Here is a 22,627-nt window from a genome sequence, read left to right as displayed (position 1 = left end):
GCAGCCGCTTTTCTAACTGCGGCCTCCACAGGAAATCGATCTCGTCCGCTCTAATTAGGAGTTCTGCGGTCCCGCGGTGCAGTACCATTTACTATTGTGTCACGAGTGCGAATGAAATTACCGTGCAAAGTACATTTGCCTAAGAGAACGAAAAACAAAGATCGCACAGGGAGCACACGGTTATTTTTATCCTTTCTCTTATATAATTTCTTCATACAAAGAACACACAATTCCATAAAACTCATGATACACAGCTAGTTATCGCGAGAAATGTATTTTTTAACAGCAGAATTTTAAATATTACTGTATATCTAAACATTTATTTTATTCATTATTTTAACGATATATTATTCCAGGATAATTATATTATATAACATATTACACGTTTTATAAAGATTGTTAAATTTTTTTTCTTAATGTTAAAAATTCAAGTCATTGTTATACATTAATTTTGAATACAAAAGCAATAATTGTTAACAAAAATAATTTATATTATTGTATAACTACTTTAACATAAATTATATCTTTTTTCTCAAACTGATTTGCGAAATCCTTCGAATTTTTGTATTTTATACGTATGAGTTTACGTGACGCGAGGAGCGTTGCTGAGGCAATCAGTATTAACTGACGGACTAAATGTGTGTCAGGATACATAGGTAACCCACATAAATCTCAAACTCCGTGGTCACTGAGCGTGATTCGTGGTTGTTTTTGTTGCGCGGAACCACCGCGTTTTCTGCTGAGTGGACTTACCGAACCGACAAGAAAATGCGGCTTATTTGGTCAGATTTTTAAGACAGATTCGAATACTATTTACTAAGCGTATTGCTCGCGGAGATTCCCACTTTTGGTTCAGCTAATCAGGAATAATAATAATAATAATAATGATGATGCTATATTTTCTGGAGACTCGCGTTACTAATTCTAGATCCGTGTAACACGAAAGCTTCTAGGCTTAATTTGACGAGCAATATTATTCAGCTACTCGGCGATCTGTTTATTTTCACGCGACAAGAATAGCTTCGAATCACGCTTCATCGATTTAATAATTTAGTACACAGAAAATTTACTGTGATATTTTTCCGCGTAACGATCTGACACAAGCAAAAGGATTTGATATGCTCATCCTTTTTTTACGACAGATCCGTGACTATAACTCAGCTAGCAACGTTAAACCTTAATACACGCTGGCATAAAATATTTTTATATATGCCATGTTGTATGAAATTAATTATTAAAGAAATATATGTACACTGAAAAATATTTGACTAAACTTTTTGACTAAATATCATTTTGTTAATTGAACATATAAAAATAAATAATTAAGTTAAATATGATATATTAAGTCTAACAAAACGTATATTTGACTTAAATACCGACTAATATGTGTTCAATTAACAAAATAGTAATTTAGTTGAAAGATGTAGTCGAATTAATTTTTTTTTCAGTATATAAAACCGAGAATCATTTATCTTTATTAAAAAAATTTGTAATGGTAATTAATATCTCGATTTGTGCGTATAATATAATCTACTCGTGCAATATAGAAACCTCTTCGAACGCGTGCAAACAAGAGGCACGCTTTGACATAATATCGATCGAACATAATCCTTGGGGCGGGATGTACTGTCCATCGCCGAGAGATATCCGCGAAGTTTCCGGGTGCAATCGCCAGGGATTGCTTTCACGGCGATTAATCCGGATTTAATCTCCGGGTAATCCTGTCAATATATATGTTGACAAAGATGCCAGAAGATGCGCAAAGACGAAAGGTTTCTCACCTCGGCAGGCGGTTTTCCGGCGACGCTTATGCACTCGATCACCAACTCGCGATCCTCCGTGGTGACGAGGAAGTCTCCTTGCAGTATCTTCGGCTTCTGCGGCGGCACTAGCACACTCAGCCTGGCAAATCTCGATCGTAAAGCCGGCTGTCCGTCGTTTGTCGGCGAAGCCTGACATTGATACGTACCGTCGTCCTCGAGTTCCACCGGATATATGTGTAGCGAGAAATCACCTGAAAGCAAAAAAAAGGAAAAATACGACCATTAAATGTTGCGTTTTGGTATTTTTTTTCTCATAACTTCTCTCTAACTATTTCTCGTTTCTTCCAACTAGATATTTTTATTCGGAGAAAATTGAATGGGATGATAAAAAAATTTGTCACTGAAACACATTGTGGTAGAAGTAAAAATGATATCTACATTAGACGAAAAAGGGGAAGAAAGAGAACGAGAGGACAGGAGAGAGCTATTCTCCAAATTGTAGACAATGGAAGAGATCGAAAAAACGATATCAACTGCAGCAGAATATGTCAGTCGCTTATACGGCATCGCATCGGAACGCGGATATGGAATTCATATCGCGGCGCGGTTTTATTTTAAATTCGTCGCGTATTCGGATAAACTGTCAGAAGCCAGCTAACTTGATAACTACCATCGGCGAATTAGAGCGGGCTTATTCTACCGTAAGAAGAATCCCTCTCGCTCCTTCCAGAAGAGAAAGAATCTCTCTCTCTCTTCCCCTGGTGATTTTCAACCACCGTCGCCGCTGCCACCATATCCCTCGCTATTACCATATCCCTCGCTGATTCTCTCGTCAAATCGCGGAAATTCGTATTGTCTGTCGAGCGAAAGTGACGTCGTCGCTCAAAAGTATCGCGAGCTCGTCGATTCACGCCAAGTCGCATCGCACACGTATCGCACGGTAACGTATCGCGCTCGAATAAATCCGCGTCGTCCGTGCAATTTATCCTCCTTCCCTCTTCGCTTTTTCTCGTTTTCATTTTTTTGTGTGCGCGCCGCTCGTTTCCTTCTTTCGCCCCCATTTTTTTCCCCATCATCTCGCTTCGTTTCTCTCTCGATTCTTCTCGCGGATCGATGTCATGCACGCATGCATCTCGCGATATACGCATACAACGTCACACTTTTCGGATCTCTAACAATAAGTAGATTGTTTGCTTTTCATTAGGATAGTGTACACATTCATTTTAATTGTCGCGTTCCTGCGCCACGCTATCTATTATCTCTGGTCTAGCTCCTTGTCGAAAATTCGTATTATTCCTCCGCTCGTTTAATCACACCATATACATTTTTTTTTAATCATTTTCCCGGCATTAAAGCGGGCATTCCACATTTTCTGGTCCGGAGCGGCTGGATGCCCTCTGGGCTAGAGATTTCGAAGCGCTTGCGCGTCCAGTTTTATTACGGAGCGTATTGAGAATCGTATCAGGATATCCCGTAGCGGTTTTCTCCGGTAAGATGAATAGATTCACAACTAATAATTTCCCGTGGGCATCCACGTGCTCTCTCTCTCTCTCTCTCTCTCTCTCTCTCTCTCTACCTCTCCCGGCATCCCTGTACGGACAACTCGCGCGATGGACAATAGCTCTGAAAGTGGAGTTACGGGATGTAGAATAAGCGACGCGACGAGGCGGAGAGAAAACGTTAGAGTAGTGGTAAGTAAAGTAACAGAGAGAGAGAGCTAGGTGTTGAAGAAATGCGGGGGCAGGGAATTGCGCGAGTAAATGCCCTATCCCGTTGTTGGAGCTGTTTAATTACTAGTTATCAGTTGAAAGGCAAACGGAGGGATGCGCGCGCAAAGCCAGGAAAGAAGAAGAGAGAGGCGCAATCGGATTATGGCGAGGGAGAGAGGCTCTCTGCAGCGCGAGGCATTCGACTGTGGTGACTCTGAATTTCTCGTGGAATTACACCGTCCCTCTTGCTCCCTCGCGCGTTTTCTTTCTCCCACTTCGACGCGATTCGCCTAATGAAGGCCGATAAGGCTGCGATAGATTCAGCAATATCGGCGGCTTTAGATAGAACGAGCGTCTCCGAGAGAACGAGATAGCTTGTACATTAAGTCGTAAAATCGAAAGATCTGCATTTATTAAATGTTTCCATCGATTTTATCTCGCCCTCCAGATTCCCAAGATTTTTCAAGACGAATTAATCGAGATAATTACGGTAGATTGTTATCGTTCGCGTGAGACAGTATATATATTCATGTTTTATACGTTTGCCGCATTTTCATCGTACGGCATTACTTATAAATAGAATAAGGGAGCAATAATAAGGTAATATAAAAGTAATATTAAAATCCTGTCTTGTGGAAACTTTGCGGTATCTCGGAAGGGGAATTTCCGTGGCAATACGACAGAAAGTCTTGGAACTTTGGAGTTGTCGGGAAGATGAAGGGGCTAAGAAGAAAGAGAGAGAGAGAGAAAGAGAGAGGGAGAGAGATGCATCTGGAGTGAAAGTGTATAGAATATAATAATTTAAACAATTGCGTGAGAATCGCGGCAAATAGACGTCACGTGTTTGAGAACAATTATTAGATGCGCTGAGTAATATTAATTTTGGAATTATATGCGACCCCAAGACAACTCTTCGTAGTTGCTCGACTTTGTGGAAATTATTTCGGAAAATCCTGCTGTTTTATTCATTTCTGTCGTAAACTTTTCGATACCCGAGGCGCAGCAAGCGGAATGCGAATAAAAGAACAAGCGAATTCCAAGAGTGCAGTCTACCGAATATTTAATTAACCCCTCTCGATACCCCATTTTCTTTTCGCAAGAAAAAGTACAATACATTTATTTATATTTCCATTCCATTAGTTTCTTTAAAAGGATATTTAATACGCTTTATTTTTTTTTTTTTTTTTTTTTTTTTAGTTTTCTATGCCTTCTGGTCTTTGATCTGATGGTTTACGCTTTCTGGCTTTAGTCTATAGTTTATGTGATCTCTGGTTTAAAAAATAATTTTTATTCTTTGACCTCCGGTTTATAGTCTTTTTTTTTTGTAGATTTTCTCAATGCAATTCACTATAAATTTTCACACTTTACATTGAGACAACTATTGAAACGGTGATTTACTTTTTGCCTTTACTCTGAGGTACAATAAAAATAGGATTTGGAAAATAGGATTTTTGTAAATACATTTTCAGCAAAAGGCACGCGTAAATTTCGATAACGTAGCATTCATTTATTTCATCGCGAGCATTACAAAAAACTGTCCAACGGTAAATATATCAGAGAGCGAATAAAAAATCAAATATAAATATGCTTTGCACCGTTTCGGTACAACTATATCGTTCATCGTCTACTGCCTACGGCGACTCATAAACCGATAACAGATTTTCGACACATCATCTCGAACTCACCAAAAAAATGTCGTATTTTCGTTCAATGGACATTTAAAGTTGAAAATTTTAACTTTTGCGACAAATTTCTCTTAAAAACACGTGTATAAATGTATAGGAAATATATATATATGTCTTCTTTCTGATTATTAATTTTTAATTATTATATACATACATAGATTATATTTTTCTGAAAAATTTTATTTGCACTTTGAAATGTTGATCATGCACAAAAATATCATATATTTTGCATGAGAGCTTAATTTTCGCATTATTTATTATCGCAAAATCACATTCGCGTATCTATTAATTCAATCGATATTTTCTCTGATATTACATATATTATTATTACGGAAACGGATCGTGCACAATATCCAAATTTCAACCATTCGGATAGTCTCATTATACACAGAGTTCTCATCTAAATGTTATTTCAATTATTTTACAAAAAGTTCCATAAGATTTCATTAATGGCCGCATATATAGATATTTTTTTAATGTATCAACGAAAAACATGTACATCTTTTTATAAACAATTTTATAAATATGATTATTTTTTGAACAATAAATAGTTAATATATCAATATTTATAACATTGTAGTATTAATTCAATTTGATGACACATAATCAGTATAATTGTATAAACATATTAAATTATATTAAATTAATTATTTCTATTTTATAATTGTTATCTTTAGATTACAATTTATATTGCAATTCCTCATGTTTAAAGCTTTAAATTTATTTTCCAATAATTGCATTTTTTGGCTTCTGGTCTTTGTTGTATGATTTCTGCTTTATGATCTTTTGCCTATGGTTTCTGGTCTCTAATCTATAGTTTTTACGCTATTATTACGTCCAGCTCTATTCAATAAAACAATAGGATATCTTATTCATAACCGATCATTGACGTGACTCAATGTTCCGTTCGCGTAACAAAAAAAGGGGCAAATGTTATAAAATTTCAGTACATTGTTCAAAGCATTAATGCAAGAAGAGAAGAAGTTGATGCGCTAATCACGCGATATCGTGCGTAAAATTCGTGTGGTTTCATTATTAAATTACTTTTTTTAATCTATTATAACATTATTATAATATAAAAAAATACCTTACAAGTACCGTAAAAAATATATATAATATATATACATATATATATCCATGTGTGTATGTATACGTTGTATAGGTTGTTCATAAAATTCGTACTTTTGTTTATAAGAAGAAAAAAAAGTGAAAAGGTTGAAACTATACACGTTTATTTTGTTGTATACGACTCCTGCAATGTTACATATTGCCTTTTAAAAAAAAAATAATATTAAAATTTTATTAAAAATTAATAAAATTCATAAAAATTAATTTTATAAATTAATTAACTTTATATATAAAATTTAAAAAAATTTTTTTTATTTAATTTATTTTAATTTACTATATATGTATATAATAGTCAAAATATGACTAAAGAAATTATATTCTATTTGCTAATATTTCGTTAAACTTTTAAAAAATAGTTGTGCGATTTCTGTCTTCACGACATATTTTATCACACTAAGCAATCGATTGATAAGCCATTCTATGATTTAATGTATTCTTTTTGTGCGGCGCGGAAACACATTTAAAATGAATATTTTTTTCGTATTTAAATATTCTGTTGATCATTACTCGCGTCGATTCTTCGGTCGCGCCATTAATCATGGATTTGCATAATTTTAATTAAAAAGCATGCGTTTGCGAGCGATCGAGAAACAAATTTCATTAAATTCTTCGCCAGTCACTGATTAACTAGCCGTTTGCATTAGGTTCGGTTTACATTAACGATAGCGATTCATATTTATCAGGGAGTAAAATTATGCTTTCGACAGTTTGCTGTCCTTGGAATATTTGCGCACTCTCAAAACACGTGCATTTCGTCTAATGAAATATTCAGCCGCAATAATAAATTATTTTACTTACAAAAAAGCTAATAAGAATTGATATGAACCTGGCGCCCAATTTAATAAAAAATAAAAATAGTTAATATAGTTTATTTGTATTTTGTTTGTACCTTTTTGTACCATTTTTCTCATTTGTATCTTAAAGAGTGAAAAATATTAGAGTTAAAAAATGATTAGCGTCCAACTTTAAAATATTTCATTAACGTCATTCGACAGAATCATTTGTACCCGTTTGTATTCATTATGCTTTATGTCCTTACGGGAGTGAAAATACGGAATATTAAAAATTCCACAGTCTCTTCTAATCATAGAGAAATAAGAATCCGACTTGTATTGTAAAAAAAGCTGTTCTCGTTTTTTTTCGAGATTGACTTTTTATACTAAATAATATTTTCCTTTTCTTTAACTATACGTCTCTAAATATCTTTTGAATTTCTTTTCGCGTTACTTCCACATATATAATTAAGGATAATGAAAATGAAAAGCGGCGATCGTTTCACGAATATATCATCGAATTTCTTCGAACGAATGTATCAATAACATTTGTTCGCCTTCGCACACTAACATTGTCCTCCTCTTCCTGCTCGCTCATCCATTCATCCCTCGCCGTGACGAAGCTCACCACGAGTTCTATCCAAGTGCGCAGCTATGCCCGGCCCATGCTTTCGCAAAATTTACAGTCGCGATTAATGTCACGACTGGCTCGTCCGGCAGGCGTTCGCTTGCCTAGCGGCCGTTTGTAGGCCTAACCGTTGCTAATTTCGGAGGAAATTATGGCCCGACTATTACACATCCTAACCTGAACTGGAGTGGCCTCACATGTGCCCCATGCATTAAGCGTGCACGACGCGGCGCTCCTACGTCGTCTTACCTGAAAGGCGCCCGCGCTGTTCATTATTCGCGGCGCTCGGCAGCTCTCGCGATTTATCATCGCGATAGACTCGCGGCGCGGCCTCTCGCAAGCAAGCGAGAGCTGCGCAAGCGATGTCCGTGGGACGTTATCGTTTCGGGCCGTTTGCGGGCTCGATTCGAATACCGGAATCACCGGCCAACAGCCGACCAAATGCCGATATGCCAGAATAGATAAAGCCGCGCGCCCGCTGATTACACGATTACTTCGTGTCGGGAGACCAAATCCGCGCACCCCAACCCCGTCGACAGTAAACACACAAGCTTTTGCGAGGCCGCGAACAAGCGGCCGGTCGTTTTCGCGAATATATCAGAGCTTCGAAAAACCCGTCGGATTACGTTTTCGATATTTTCGCAGCTACGGCGCGCGCCCCAGTTATCGGGCGAACGATGTGTTTCTCTTTCTCTTTTTTTTTTAATTTTATTTTAGCCCCCTTTTTTCCTACACTTGGTTTCCGCTACCGGTACCACGAGACCGAACGTTCCAACGAAATTTGCAGCGTAATCGCATCGCGTGTAAAGACAATCCCGCACTGTTAGTTAGGCCATGTGTGATTTACTACGTATTGCAATAAAGGCCGGTAACCGCGCGCGATGTTATCATCATGCCGTTTGTCTAGTTACAGAGCCAACGAGAGAGAGAGAGAGAGAGAGATAGAGATAGAGAGTGTGAGAGAGGAGGAGAGAGAGTTTACCGAAACAACTAACGCCACACGTTCCCGAGTGCAGGATTAATGGCCTTATGTTAAAGCTATCTTGATTATAACGCCAAGTCCACGATTTAATCAATTTATTGATGCGCAAGCAACACGCGATTAATATTTAAGACGAGGCGTCATTATGGATGCAAGAGATCGTAAAGTTTTTTTTCTTTTATTTTCGTGTTATATTACCGACAATCTTTATTTACCGTAAATATCGAATCGAGAGAGAGAGAGAGAGATTCGATGTGATATATTTACTATTTGTTTCTCGATATTCAAAGATATTTTCTACGCTTCTCGGAGGAAGTTCTGTTTGCCCTGCAATGTTATTCTTAGCGGAAAAGTTTCTCGCTCGCAATATACCGCCTTTTTTTTAGTATTTCAGTTATACATTTTTAGTATTCAAGTTACAAACGTCGCTGCATTACCTTTTTCTCGTATCCCATACGTCGTACGTGATTTTTCTGTAAAAAAAAAAAAGAAAAAAACCGAAAACAAAAACCGACAATCTTAACTTCGACATACGAAATTGCAAACGTCGAGCAGTACAAGAATTTTTTAAGTCTTCGGCCATTTTTATGCTCTTTGAAGCATAAAATGTCCAAGTCTTGCAACGCGGAAAACCGAGTACCCGCATAAATTATGCATCCGGAAGGGGGTGAAACTCTCTGCCGTGCAAACTTTGGGTTCTCGACGCCGGGATCGTATTTGTAAAATTCAACCCGTATTAATGAACAAAATCGACCCCATGCTTAAGAAGGATGTTTTACGTTAAAATATTTGACAATGTAGAGCGCCGACTCTCGAAACGATACGTCGTAGAATGGGTTTATCACAGTCATGAAATTATAATATTAACTCTGTATACATTATTCTCCGGCGCAAGTATATATTCATCAATCGCAAATACATTTTAGATTTACATTATTAAACAAACGTTAATTTCTTCATTATTATCACAAGTGGTTTTTTCCCCACTATTTTTTTTACATCGCGTTTTATTGTCTCGCGAATAGTTGTAGACTAATTTTCGCGAAATTTTGGTCGGCTAAAATGCGCACCATAGAATTATATTCCCTGTTAACGAATTATAATTAAACGCGACGGTTTGCAGCATAATGTTCGTTTCTTGACTCGTGCAATTAAAATTAATTATGATTGTAGCGGGGCGGACAACGCAAGAGTTAATTAATATTGTTTGCGATGTATTGTTCCGCCACATCGAGTAAATCCGTTATGGCTCTTCTCGTGTTCCTTTACCGCCAAAAGATCCTTCCTCCTTTGTCCGATTTCTACGTTACCTCCAAAATGTTCTCAAATTGTAATACAAAAGATTCTAGAGCGCGCGTGATATTAAATGCGACTGTGTAATAAAATAAATTTGATATAAGATATTTCTCTCGGAAATTGATATTTTTTTCTCAGAAATTGATAACTTTATATGCGATCGAAAAACGGCGACATTCTATAATTACAAAAGTTTCGCGAGTTTTTATCATTTTCTTATCGAATATTCGAATTCATTATTCAAAAAATTCGGCGGGAGTTTTAATATAATCAAGACTCACACTTCTATCTGACGTCAAAGTTTTCTGGCATTATAATTTTTCACGCTTAATGCAACAAACTTTACTTGACGCGCAGGTGTGTAGTATTCGAAGAGAGAGAGGATCTCTCTTCCACGTAAAACTTCCTGACCCGGTAACACTGACGTGTGTCAACATTTTCTAAATAGGATGGTTGTCATCATTATTCATTCAGGTGGTTATTCACCGTAAAATTCTCCATCTTTCGAATAATACGATTATCAAAAGATTACAAAGAGACTGAAACACAATATAAAATACATATTTAAAATAAGTGAATAAAAGAAAAACAATGTTGTCACGCAGTGATATATGTACTTCGCAGCAACTTTGAGTAAACTTTAAAAAATAGACTGAAACAAAATTCTAAAGAATGTAAATTTGTCGAGTTTGCGAGAAGGCAGTGATTGAAAAACGCTGTTTTATAATATTGCATTTACACAGCTCACCAATGTAGTGTCTCGGCAAACTCTACCAGTTTAAACATAAAATATTATCGTTATGTAATGTCTCGAAACAACTTTGCGAAAACTTAACATAAAAGAAAATTGTAAAATATAGATCTTTCAAGAAAGCTATTTTAGAAAGTCGTAACGATAACAGCTGCGCAAACAATAGCGTAGCAAAAGTTCGTAGCGCGAAAATTACCAAGCTACATTCGTCCAAGTAAATTCAACTGATTATAAATGATTATCCTAACTGACATTACGATATATATATATAACGTAGACTATATATAGCGAAAGTAATTATCCCAACATTACAGAGAAATCTACGGATGAAGTGCTGTATGTCAAAGCTTCTAAGGTTTATTCAACGGAAGTTCTGAGAGAAGCGTTAATTACAGTCGACAAGAAAATGCACATTTCAATTGGCCTTTTAACTTTCATGGACGCGAATGGATACAGGAAAATACATTCGGTTATGATTTTCGTTATTCGGTTTTAATTGAGGACGGTATTGTAAAAAAAATTAATTACATCATAAAATTCGAAAGAATGGATTGTATACCTATGCAATTACGGTATAAGTCGGTAGTAAAGTTTGTATTAAAACAAAGATGATTGAAAAATATAATAGTCGATGTTGCACGGCGATCATAAATCGGCTTAAAATATTTCTTTAAAATTTCAAACTTGATTTACCACAGAAACTGCTAGTCGATGAGTTAAATCGCTTTTATATAATACCGTTCAACAAAGCTGTACAACTTGAAAGAGTGAATCAACTATCGGCACATCGGTGGAAATAGCGGATGAATATGCCGCTACAGTCAAAACAAAATCAAAAAGAGTGCAAAAAAGCGCTTTATCATTTAATGCAGGAGCGCGCGTCAATTTTGCTCGCACGACTACCACAGACGAGTGACTGGACGAAGCTTTTCGCGTCATCCCGCACCGCACGAAATTTCCCAGGGAAATTATTTTCGATAACATCCTGACGTTTAACGGATGAAACACGTGGTATTACGAACGGGCTCACACACGTTCCATCGGGCATAAAACCTCCGTGGCATAAATGACGCAATTAAAAAGAATAAAAAAAAAACAAAGAATAAAATCTACTTGGAGATTATGCGTGAAAATATATATATATATATTTAGCAGCATATTAAATAAAATAATATAAATGCGATTAGGTCTTGTAGTCTATCTATGTATGGTATATAGTTTCTGGTTTATGGCCTCTGATCTATGGGAAAGAAATTTGAAAGATATATATTTAGAGGGACGTAATATTCAAACAAAAAACATATTAATTCAAAACCAATAATTAATCTTTAAAAAAAAAAAGTCAGATTCTTATTTTTCTACGAGAAGACTATTTATGCATTTTATTTTCATTTTAACGTTAATAGAGATCTTCGGAATTACAGCAAAATATGATTCAAATATGTGTCTATTTTGAATATCTTGATCTACGTTGATATTTATGCATCTCTTATCACGATCGTAAATTGTCTATGCTGAAAATAAATATTTGCCGCGTTTTCATGCAAGTACCGACCATCTGTTAAGGCTAATGCATCATCACAGATAGTTATCCTTTAATCGACAAACTAATCGCACATCCTAAGATCGCGCAGCAATTACTAATTAAACGCGTTTAGAATACTTGATTCGTGCTAACATCAAGCTCCATTCGCGCATGTGCAGAGCGAGCTGGAGTTGCAGCTTCGAATTTGCTTTCTCGTCGCAGAATGTGAACATTACCATATGGATAAGGCAAGATTTCGGTAAAAGTGCTTTAAAGCTCAGCAGGTCCGAAATGCGGTTGAATTTTTCATGCCGCAGCAGAACGCGCTAACGCTGCATATGTGATTTACCATACTCAAATACAAAGGGACCTTTGTTTTTATATTTTGACGTTAATTAATAATGTTGATGAAATAAATGGTCGCGAGCACATTTTCAGACGAGCGCAAACAACGTTTGTTTTGAATGAAAATAAAAGTATCGAGTGTGAAATATAATTATGAATACATTCGAGATACCTTTATCTTTATGTGTAGATGGTCTGTCGATTTTTCTAACATTCGAAACTGTTCCGCTACACGCGAGGAAGGTTGTGAAACAAGTTAGCCTAATATTTACAATAACGGCAGCGCGATCATTCGGACCAATTATCGCGGCCCGATATGGTCTCCCGAACAGTTAGCAAATAGAAGGAAGATGAACGATATATGTGATGATTACCGCGTTGATAGTAACGCGACAGGACTCGCGCTCGAAATTATACTCAGCTTTTACTGCCCAACGGTTCAATCAGCACTATTGGCCACTGTGTCGACGATCGTATTGATTTCGTAAACCAACTGGCGTATCATGGTTTCTCGTTGCGGTTTGAAATTCGCTAAAATTTCAGTATCATATGCTCGTTCTCGCCATTATTTTGGCACCGATAACAGCGATGATTTGTAACGAAATAATGCACTTGCGATATTCTAGCGAATTAAACGCTTATGTGATATATGTATATAATAAAACGGTTATTGCATCGTTTATACGAATTTGATCATCTCGACTTTCTAATGTTGGATAATCCGTTAATTATAATTATTTTGTAGATATATATGCGAAATCTTGATTAAGGCAGAGAGTTGCAAAACCATACGGCAGCGAAACTTTCTCTAGCTCAACATTGAGTTAAGATATTCAAATAATTTTTTTTTCTAACGTTTGGCTACAGTTTGATCGCACGTGCGATGCTTTCTTTTGAGTACGGTGTTTTTTCAATTTTTAAAATCTGATTTGAATAAAAACTTTTAGCAAATTTTGATCATAATTTTGATAATTTTTGATAAAATTGAAATTTCTTTAAATCAAATAGTTTACTACATTTTTCCGAATAAAAAATAATAAACGGTGATTTCCGAGAAAAAGGTATATAGATTGAAAAATATTTAAAATTTTTGAAAATTTTATAGAAATTTTGAAGGAAAATTATTTATCTTTTTTTAATAAAAAGAATTTTATTTTAAATTATTTTCAAATGCACTCTCCCTTAATTCACGTTTCTATATAATCGTATGTACGGCAAATCTAATAATTAAACCACACGGCAACGACGGGAATCGAAACCAAATGGAGATCGGTTCTATATTAAATTTATAGCGTTTTCGATTTACACACTACTGATGAGAATATCAGCATAATTAAAATCAATTTTCACGATTTTGTCTTTAATTACGAATGCATTTATTATTATGCGTGTATATATATATATATATATGCGAAGCGATAAACATTTTCAGCTCTTGCCACGTTTTATATATAATTATTAGATATTAATTCGCGGAAAGAGTATAAAGTACTTGGGGATATAAATATCTTTATAAATGTGTAATGAAAGCCCCAAAAAGGTAGAATTGGAGAGATTGAGCACAATCTTGTTTCTAATATTTTATCTATAATATATAAATTGAATTTTATTGTGTTTTACTGAATATATATATATCGTTTGTTTTCTTAGTGAAAGAAAGAGAGAGAAATATGATATTTACGTTAAATATTATATAATTGAATTTTATTTATGGATATATTAATTGTCGCGTTTTTGCCCAATGCTCTTTGGTCTATGATTATTTTTATATATGTTAAATGTTATATAATTGAAATTTATGTATAACTGAATTTATGCGTGTTTGGTTCTGACAACAAAGATTTATAAATGTTTATCTATATACAGTTAAATTCAAATATTAAGATTGAATATCAGAATTGGTGCATAATGATTTGTGTGTGATTATAAATATTGTTCTAAGAGTAAGTAATAATTAAATAGTAGGTGAGCCATATTATTCAATTAATTTTCAGTAAATTTTAATTCAATAGATACGCATTAAATTGATTGATTTAATTATTTAATATTGAATACAACGTTGTTTAATAAAATTATTGCAGTCTGTTGAGACTGCATATAATAACATAATCAATCAAATTTTCTTTAATTCGTGAAGAAAAATAGAACAAATTAAAATCAGAAAGAGAAAATATGTGTGTGCGCGTGTGTAAGTATATAAAACGTCCCGCGTGTTAAATTTATGTTTTAACTGCCAGCACATCTAAGGATCGTACCCATAAAAATTACTTAGAGTTAACCGAGATTTAATCAATTCGCTATCTCTTTTTAGTTCTGTCTCTGGAGAGAAACGGAGAATGAATTAAAGTACAGTTAATTTTCACTAACGTTTATAGAAGCGACTCTAAGCTATCGCGCGAGTTACGATTTCTCACGTAAGATTAAATGAAATGTCGATAAATCGCTTACTTGCACGGAAAATAGTTTTCCGCAGGAGGGAAGGGAAGAAAGAGGGAGGGACCGATCTTTTCAGGTCTGGTTTATGTATATGATTTCGTTCGAGCTCTGTGACTTCTTTTTTATCGCGCCCATTTTCATTATCTCGAGCGTCAGACGCGACATCTGCTGAATAAGAATTCACGATATCTCCGCCGGAAATAGAAGGCGTGGGCGGAGGTTTGCGATTTAAATTACGTCGGCCGAAGTGTGTACCCGGCAGAATATAATATCTCGCTCGTCGCGTGGTGGTTGTGGTGGTGAGAAAAATACACCGCGGGAACCGGTAAGGTCGATTAATCGGACGCGCGTTGCAGCAGCAGCAGCAGGAGCGACTCCTCGGATCCGGTCGAGCAGGTTGAGGCCTCTCGATATTCCTGCCATTGCTGTTGCTGCTGCTGCTACTGCTCTTCTGCAAGCGATTTTCAAATTCTCACGTATAAGTACAATATATACGGAGAATGAATATCGCCGGAATTACATTGTTTGCTTATAATTGCGTTAATTAATATTGGATAGTCTGTGTGGCGACGATATCCGGCGGTAATTATCGGATTGGAATGCTTCCTGATACGAGATAAACCTGACCGAATCGGTGAAATTTTTTAATCTCGAATAAACGAACGGGTTTTGCAAACACATTAGAGTTTTGTAAGATTTCGAATAGACGTCGCACACGTAAGCGATGTTTATCTCTTCTTTAATTTTTTAATAGTATTAAGCAGATTTCTTTAATTTTTTAGAAAAATATAAACTTTAAATATTCTCTATAAGCTTTCTTCTTGATGCACTCGCTTCATTTTTCAAACGCTCAATGTCTATATATATCACGTACATGAATATTCAATAGCGAATTTCTTCACCTTTGAAAAGCAAGCATTTCGTCGTAGCAAATAAGACGGCTTTTTTTTTATTGCTTTCGTTTATCGACTGATTAATTGACTAGATAGCGGTCAGGCAAGAACGATCGAGCAAATCGTCTCTCACTAATACTATTAATTTCTTTGGAAATTCTTATTGCAAAGAAGATAATAACATCTCTCTTTCTCTTTCTTTCTCTCTAAACTATTCGCGAATTAAGCATACTTTATCGACTATGCTTTGCGTAGTACATTATAAGATGTTTTTAACTTGAGCTTAGCGTAAAGTTTCTTAATTGTATATAATGTAACTTAAAATAATTTTCTTAAAATTCTTTCTTAAACGCGCCATCCATTGCGATACAACGCTATTATAGGACGATAGCTATTAGTTTCCTTTAAGTAACAAACTAAAAATTATAACAAGTTAAAATTTTTAACCGTGCACACTTTAGTCGTAAAATCATAGTTAAAGAGAGGTTTCGTCATTTGTATAAAAAAAAGAACAAGGAACATGTGGTAAAAATCCCGGACATTAATACCTCGTTAAAGCCGGGTCAGTTCCGCTTTAGGCGTAATAGCTTCATCGATTAAAATCTATTCGAGCGCGCGTTTGCGTTGAATAACATCCGTCCAGGAGCGGAAAGATGCGAAATCGATAATATCTGCGTAGTAAGTCTGGAATATACCGTCGATTGTCCCCGTTCCACGCACATCTTCTTTACGAGTCACCTGTTATCGCAATATAAATTCGTCCGAACGATAATCTATTTCTAATACCAACCACCTCACGCGTGCCCTGTAATCTCGATCGCACGTACATCGGATCCCTTAAGGACATATCGGATTACACGGCGAGAGTACCGTAACAAGGTCGTCCGTTCCTATATACGTACGTACATATAGGTGGTGCGCGTCTGCCTTTATCGAAGGTAGAAATTATGACTTTGTGTGTACGTTTCTTTTTCTCCCTTTCTCTTCGAGTCGCTCGGGTTCGCGCGAAACAGGTATATCGAGCATGTAACAGAGCTATGGAACGGGGAACGAAGGCGGGACAGGGTATCCGGTCAAGCGACCGCGCGGCGCGTTTCGCAGCTGGATGCCTCGCGGCGAAGCGCGACAGCGCAGCGCGGCGCGCTGCAACTGCAACTGCAACTCTCTGGTCGCATCCGCCGTCGCTGCCACGTTCGCGGATCTTATTGATCTATGGCAGAACCATTAACCATCGGAGCGTGCACCGAATGTTTCGGAACTAATTTAAACTTAGCCGCTCGCCGCTTCTCTTCCCCGCGGCATACACACGACGTCGAATTAAAGACTTTCGATCTATCGTTATCCGGCCCGTTGTACATCGATATGCGGCGGCATTGTGATTATTGCCGTTTCCGGGAAATCTGCCATCGGGTATTTGCTTGGATATTGATGTTTTGAGATGCGCGAGAGGAGTTTATCTTACATAGCTTGTAATGCGCTATTTCAAGTGATTTTCTTTCTATAATCTTTTTCTCTCTATAAAAATTGAGATTGATTAATATAAATTGGATTCAATACTGTGGAAATTAAAAAAAATGGAAAAAAAGAAGACATTAAATGTAGAGTTGAAGGTTATAGGTATATTACACAAAATTTTGAAATATCAGATATTTATCAGATGAAAATTATATATATATATAGATTTTTTATAATATTTTATGAATTTTCATCTGATAAATATCTGATATTTCAAAATTTTGTGTAATATATATTATTTATCTCTATATTTAATATCTTCTTCTTTCCATTTTTTTAATGAAAATTTTTTAATAGAGAATAATTTTCAATCAAAATAATTAATATTTAAGAGAAAAGTTAATTCTAAATTTGGAAAAAGTTTACTGCCCGATAAAAGACATATTTAGCAATAATGCAAAACATATATATTTCATATTAAATACGCAGGATGTTTTGCATTATTGCTAAATATGTCTTATCGGGTAGTGAACTTTTTCCAAATTTAGAATTAACTTTTCTCTTAAATATTAATTATTTTGATTAGAAATTATTCTCTATTCGCGAGCACAAATTTTTAATTTAATGTATTTGACTCAATATTAATTAGAATTTAATCCATCAATTTCTAAAAAAAAGTGTTAAATGAGTGATATAAAAACTGATATTTAGTAAATTTGACCTCGATGCATTTGCCTCGTTTATCAGTCATACATGATAAAACTTGAAAATATCGAGAGCTTTCTTGATCTCTTTTAAACTCAAATAAGATGTGAAAATGTTAACGAAATTGATTTTTCGATCAATAGTTCTTTTTTATAACAGTTGATATCATTATAGTTCCCAGGATAAATCTCATTATTGTGTTCTATATTAATTCATTTCAAGGCGCATAAATTAGTTGTTTTTCTGTACATATTTTTGATTAATATTTTTTCTATTTAGAAAATAATTTGACCTCTTTTTTTTGCGAAACAAATATTTATGTGAGAAAAAATAATTTTTCCAATTCAGAGTTTCTTCTCTCGTTACGAAAGCACGTATTAACATAGGGTTGGAAAAGGTGGCAAACTAAAATGCAACAACATTGCGGTTACAAGCCATAGAGCCATGGCGCAGTAAACCTGCAATAATTTTATGGAAATCAGGCGTCGCTACCGCGAATACGTGCCACACGTAGGACGGGGCTCGCTTATACGGTAGGAGAAGAATGAACGAGGACCAAGGCATCGTGCAACGGCATATAGTTACAAGTATATTATGGTTCCTCGGCTTAAACTGGATTTCAAACGCGCGCGAGCGTTATCGTTCCAACACACTGTGATTGTTGGGGAAGTCCGCGTATATACGCAACGACGCACGTACAGTGTTCAGCTTCGGGACATAGTACCACCTGTATCTAATCCTACTTTTGAATAATGCGCCACCGTCTGCAATCCCACAAAAGATCTTTGTCAAAGACGTGCGAGAAAGTTTCCGTGAAAAAAAATCACTCCACTTGTATATACATTTTGTTAAATAACCGCGGGAGAGAAAGAAAGGAATATTTAAATCGCGAGTTTAATTAACCGAGTGGAAAAATCATTATTTAAATTACGCTCGAATATATATAAAACCGCGTGTGTGAAAAAAAAAATATATTTAACTATTCGCGGCGCGAAGATTTACTTTTACGGCAAATAGCGAAGATATTTCGCGGAATGTGGCGGTTTAACAATGACACTTTTATTAGCCGAATAAACGTAATGCAATATCTTTTCCGGATTAGGAATATTGCCCAACGCAGTGTAATATTTTGGAAGGTAATGTGAATGCAGGAAATGGAATATCGATATATGATATCGCGGGGATCGTTCTATCTTCGCGAGCCCCGGCGACTAATCCTTCGCCCAGCAAATACCGTAACCGAAAAACGAATAGAAATAAAAAAATAAACGCCAACGTTCGCATATATATATATATCGCCGCTCCAATATGCGCACGAGCGCAGGACAGCGTTTCGCGAAACACGTTACAAATTTTGATTGAATAAACGTTCGGATCGTTTCGCTTTCCGCGCGCTGATTTTTGCGGAATTAAATGACGAATGCAGCGGGCGTGGAAAGATACGCGCCGCGTGCGGGCTCACCGAAAGACAATCTATATGTTGAAACATATAACATATACATATTCATATATATACATACATATACATATACATATAAAGAACGGATGAAATAAACCAGTTCGCTGCTCCGCCTCCATCGCAATGAAAAAGCTTCACTTTATCGCGGTATGCACAATCATAGCATTAACGGAATTGGAACACAATTTTAAAGGTTCTTGTTTCATTGAATCCTATCTTCGCTTTATTGTAATCACGCCACATTTTTCTCTTTATTCGTCCGCTCACGTTTCCTCGTTCATTTGCATATTTATTTCATCATCATTTCGAAGTAAAAAAAAGAAAATAATATTTGCAGCACCCCTGGATCTCCTAACTCATTTTCTAACATATATCTTAATTCTAATTTATTTCATCATTTGGAAGCAAAAAAGAAAATAATATTCGTAGCACACCTAGATCTCGTAACTCAATGTCTAACATATATTTTAATTGTAATTAATTGTCGCTTTATTTTATTACACAAGTTATACGACGTTTGGCTTTATTTCGCACCATGAATTATAGAGACTTGAAAAGAAATTTCACACTTATTGAGGAATCGAGCGCGTAAATCATTCGCTTCCGCTGTGCCGAAAAATTTGCCGTCGTATATTTCTCTGGCGCGATTAATCTCTTTTTTTATCGTCTATCTTTGTCATTATCGCGATATACTGTCCGCGGTAAGAATATTTCATTCGGCTGTGCTTTGTTATTTGCGTTTGTGTCTCTCGAGTTTATTCGCGAGTAACGTTAACATCATCAGCGCACTCGTGCTGCTGAGTCCGGGACGTGAACCGTGAAGGTCTTTATTTGAACATCACCCTTTCATTTGCCGACACAATTTACTGATTGGACGAAATTTCTCTATTCCCTCGCGTTGCCTTTGCCATTACGTTTTGAAATTAACTCGCGAGTTTTATATCAAGTTTTGTATATTAAAAATTCTACAATAAAGAATGTTATTCTCAAGAGAATCACGCGCTTGAAGATATTTCGCAGGGCTACGGAGAAACGTTTACATGTGTAAATATTCCCTATACTATAGCAAGTATTATACCAGTGTTGGATGGCATTTTTTAGTAACTCGTTAGGAAACTAATTTAACTTTGTAGTGGCTTTTAATGCGAACTGTATCGGCTTTATGCGACGTAGAGTCGACGCAAGAATAACGCGAGGTCTATCTTTGTTTTAAAGCGCGCTAACAAAAGCGTGGTTCTTCCGGAAGTGGTCTACAGAGTGAGCCGGAAATCATAGTACAACTGAAAAGGAGGTCATGCCTCGCACAAAAAAGAAGCTAAAAGTGTGTATGTGCGTGAAGCTGGCGGCTGATTTCATGGAAACTCGTAAATAATTGAGAGTTTTACTTTTATTTTCAATAGCTTTAAAGTTCTTGATAGTTTAAACAAATAGTTTCATTAAAACAATGAAATTGCCTTGGGACAAACTGAGGTGCCAACTTTTTAATAATTATATCAGGATTTAAAAAATTTATAGTTCTACATGAATACTGAAAAGAGTTTTGCCTCCCAAAAGTACAAAAATATTAAATAAGTTATAAATAAGTTTAATAAAAAAACAACTAAATGCCTATATCTATAGTTTTATTGAGATGAGACGCCAGTCGATTTTCGAGAATTATACATTGTAAAAGACTGTGTTATGTGTTACATAAAAATATGTAAAATTGCATAAACAATAAATAAAAAATTCCACTATAAATTATGAAAATTTACAAATTTTATTATTTATATTGTAATTTTACATATATTTTTGTACAATGTGTACTTATTCTAAAACTATCTTTTCGAACGAATCTTCTTCGAGTTTTAATTAGTTCTTAATATTAAGTACGTATAGTAATCGCGCCGATCGGGCGCGCTATTAGAATGAAGTTGCCGCTGTTTGTAGAGTAGCTTCAAGCCATTACCAAAACGCCTCGAGCACCAGGCAGTTCGCGCTACGTCCCGTTGTGATTAATTAGTAAGCATAATCGTTTCTAACCTTTGTATTGTAATATTTATCAATCGTATATCGTAATTTCAATGTCCACGTATGATCGTAATTGTTTGAAACGCATCTTTCGCGAGAAATTCGATGGAAAATCTGTGCCAACGATCAACCTAACCCAACCTAACCTAATCTGTTTTTGCGCGCGCGAATGTGTCGTGACCCGTGTGGATACATCCATCGTTAATTCTAGCTTACATATTTATATCATGCATGTTATGCGAAATAATAAAATTGCTTTAACATGTTATGTATTTTATTTGTTACAGATAGCCGCGCGCGAGTTTGATTGCGAGAGATTCTCGGGTGCGGCTCCGTGCGATTGTAGTTTTCGCATTATTTTTTCTCATTGAATCGTGTCGGGAGTGCCGTGTAAAGTTCGGGCGATCGTAATTATTCGTATTTTTCGCGAGTGTCGGGAGTGTTACAAGGGAGCAATGACGGTCAACCAAGAGGGGTGGAGGGAGGAGACACGTGGAGGCATCGGGCGACAGCGGGGCAACTGTGAGGTGTGCATATAAATACAATTTATAACATATTTAATTGATTAATATTGATAAAATTACTCGTTTTATCTTCGTTGAATATTTACATTATATTATTTTTATGTATATAAAATATTTTAGAAACTTTGATTTTAAAATCTTTTCTGAAAAAATAATGAAATATTTATAAAAATTATATACAATAGTATATACATAATTTGAATATTTTGTTTTCAGATCAATGAATGCTGTGTACTACAACTCCGCTATTGCACGTATCGGTGAGTGATAAATTGTTTATATGAACATTTCTATAGCAGGTGATGAAATCTTTTTAAAATCACAACTTTAGTGTCACAACAGCGATCAGATATGAATAAAAATATATAATTTTGTTAAAACTTATAATCTTAATTTTCATAGTTAACTCAATAATTTCTATTGTTTTAAAATAATATATTAAATTAATTTAACAGTTTATAATTGCACTATTAAGGATAATTGTTATGATATTTTAAATATTTCAATCTTAAAAAGAAAAAAATATTTGATTTAAAATATTGATTTTTTCTGGTTTTCAA

The 22,627-nt window shown here is 35.5% G+C and overlaps 1 protein-coding gene and 1 long non-coding RNA gene across 6 annotated transcripts in view; one reads left to right on the top strand and one right to left on the bottom strand.

Annotated features, from left to right (window-relative positions):
• LOC114936433 (uncharacterized) overlaps window positions 1-22,627 on the top strand; it is a 198,234-nt gene that overhangs the window by 19,120 nt on the left and 156,487 nt on the right. For all 4 annotated transcript variants that reach the window (XR_014925479.1, XR_014925480.1, XR_014925478.1 and 1 more), the window contains exons 4-5: window positions 21,831-22,070; window positions 22,284-22,327. This is a non-coding gene — a long non-coding RNA (uncharacterized LOC114936433). The remainder of the gene's footprint in view (window positions 1-21,830; window positions 22,071-22,283; window positions 22,328-22,627) is intronic.
• Window positions 1-22,627, bottom strand: part of LOC114936429 (irregular chiasm C-roughest protein) — a 137,357-nt gene that overhangs the window by 27,994 nt on the left and 86,736 nt on the right. For both annotated transcript variants that reach the window (XM_029309617.2, XM_029309618.2), the window contains exon 4: window positions 1,782-2,014. In XM_029309617.2, coding sequence (XP_029165450.1) covers window positions 1,782-2,014 — 233 coding nt within the window. The remainder of the gene's footprint in view (window positions 1-1,781; window positions 2,015-22,627) is intronic.

This window comes from Nylanderia fulva, unplaced genomic scaffold, assembly GCF_048542155.1.
Source record: "Nylanderia fulva isolate GAGA-0341 unplaced genomic scaffold, ASM4854215v1 Scaffold40, whole genome shotgun sequence".
Lineage (NCBI taxonomy): Eukaryota > Metazoa > Arthropoda > Insecta > Hymenoptera > Formicidae > Nylanderia > Nylanderia fulva.
The sequence above is the reverse complement of the archived record's forward strand: the minus strand, read 5'-3'. Positions and strand labels throughout refer to the sequence as shown.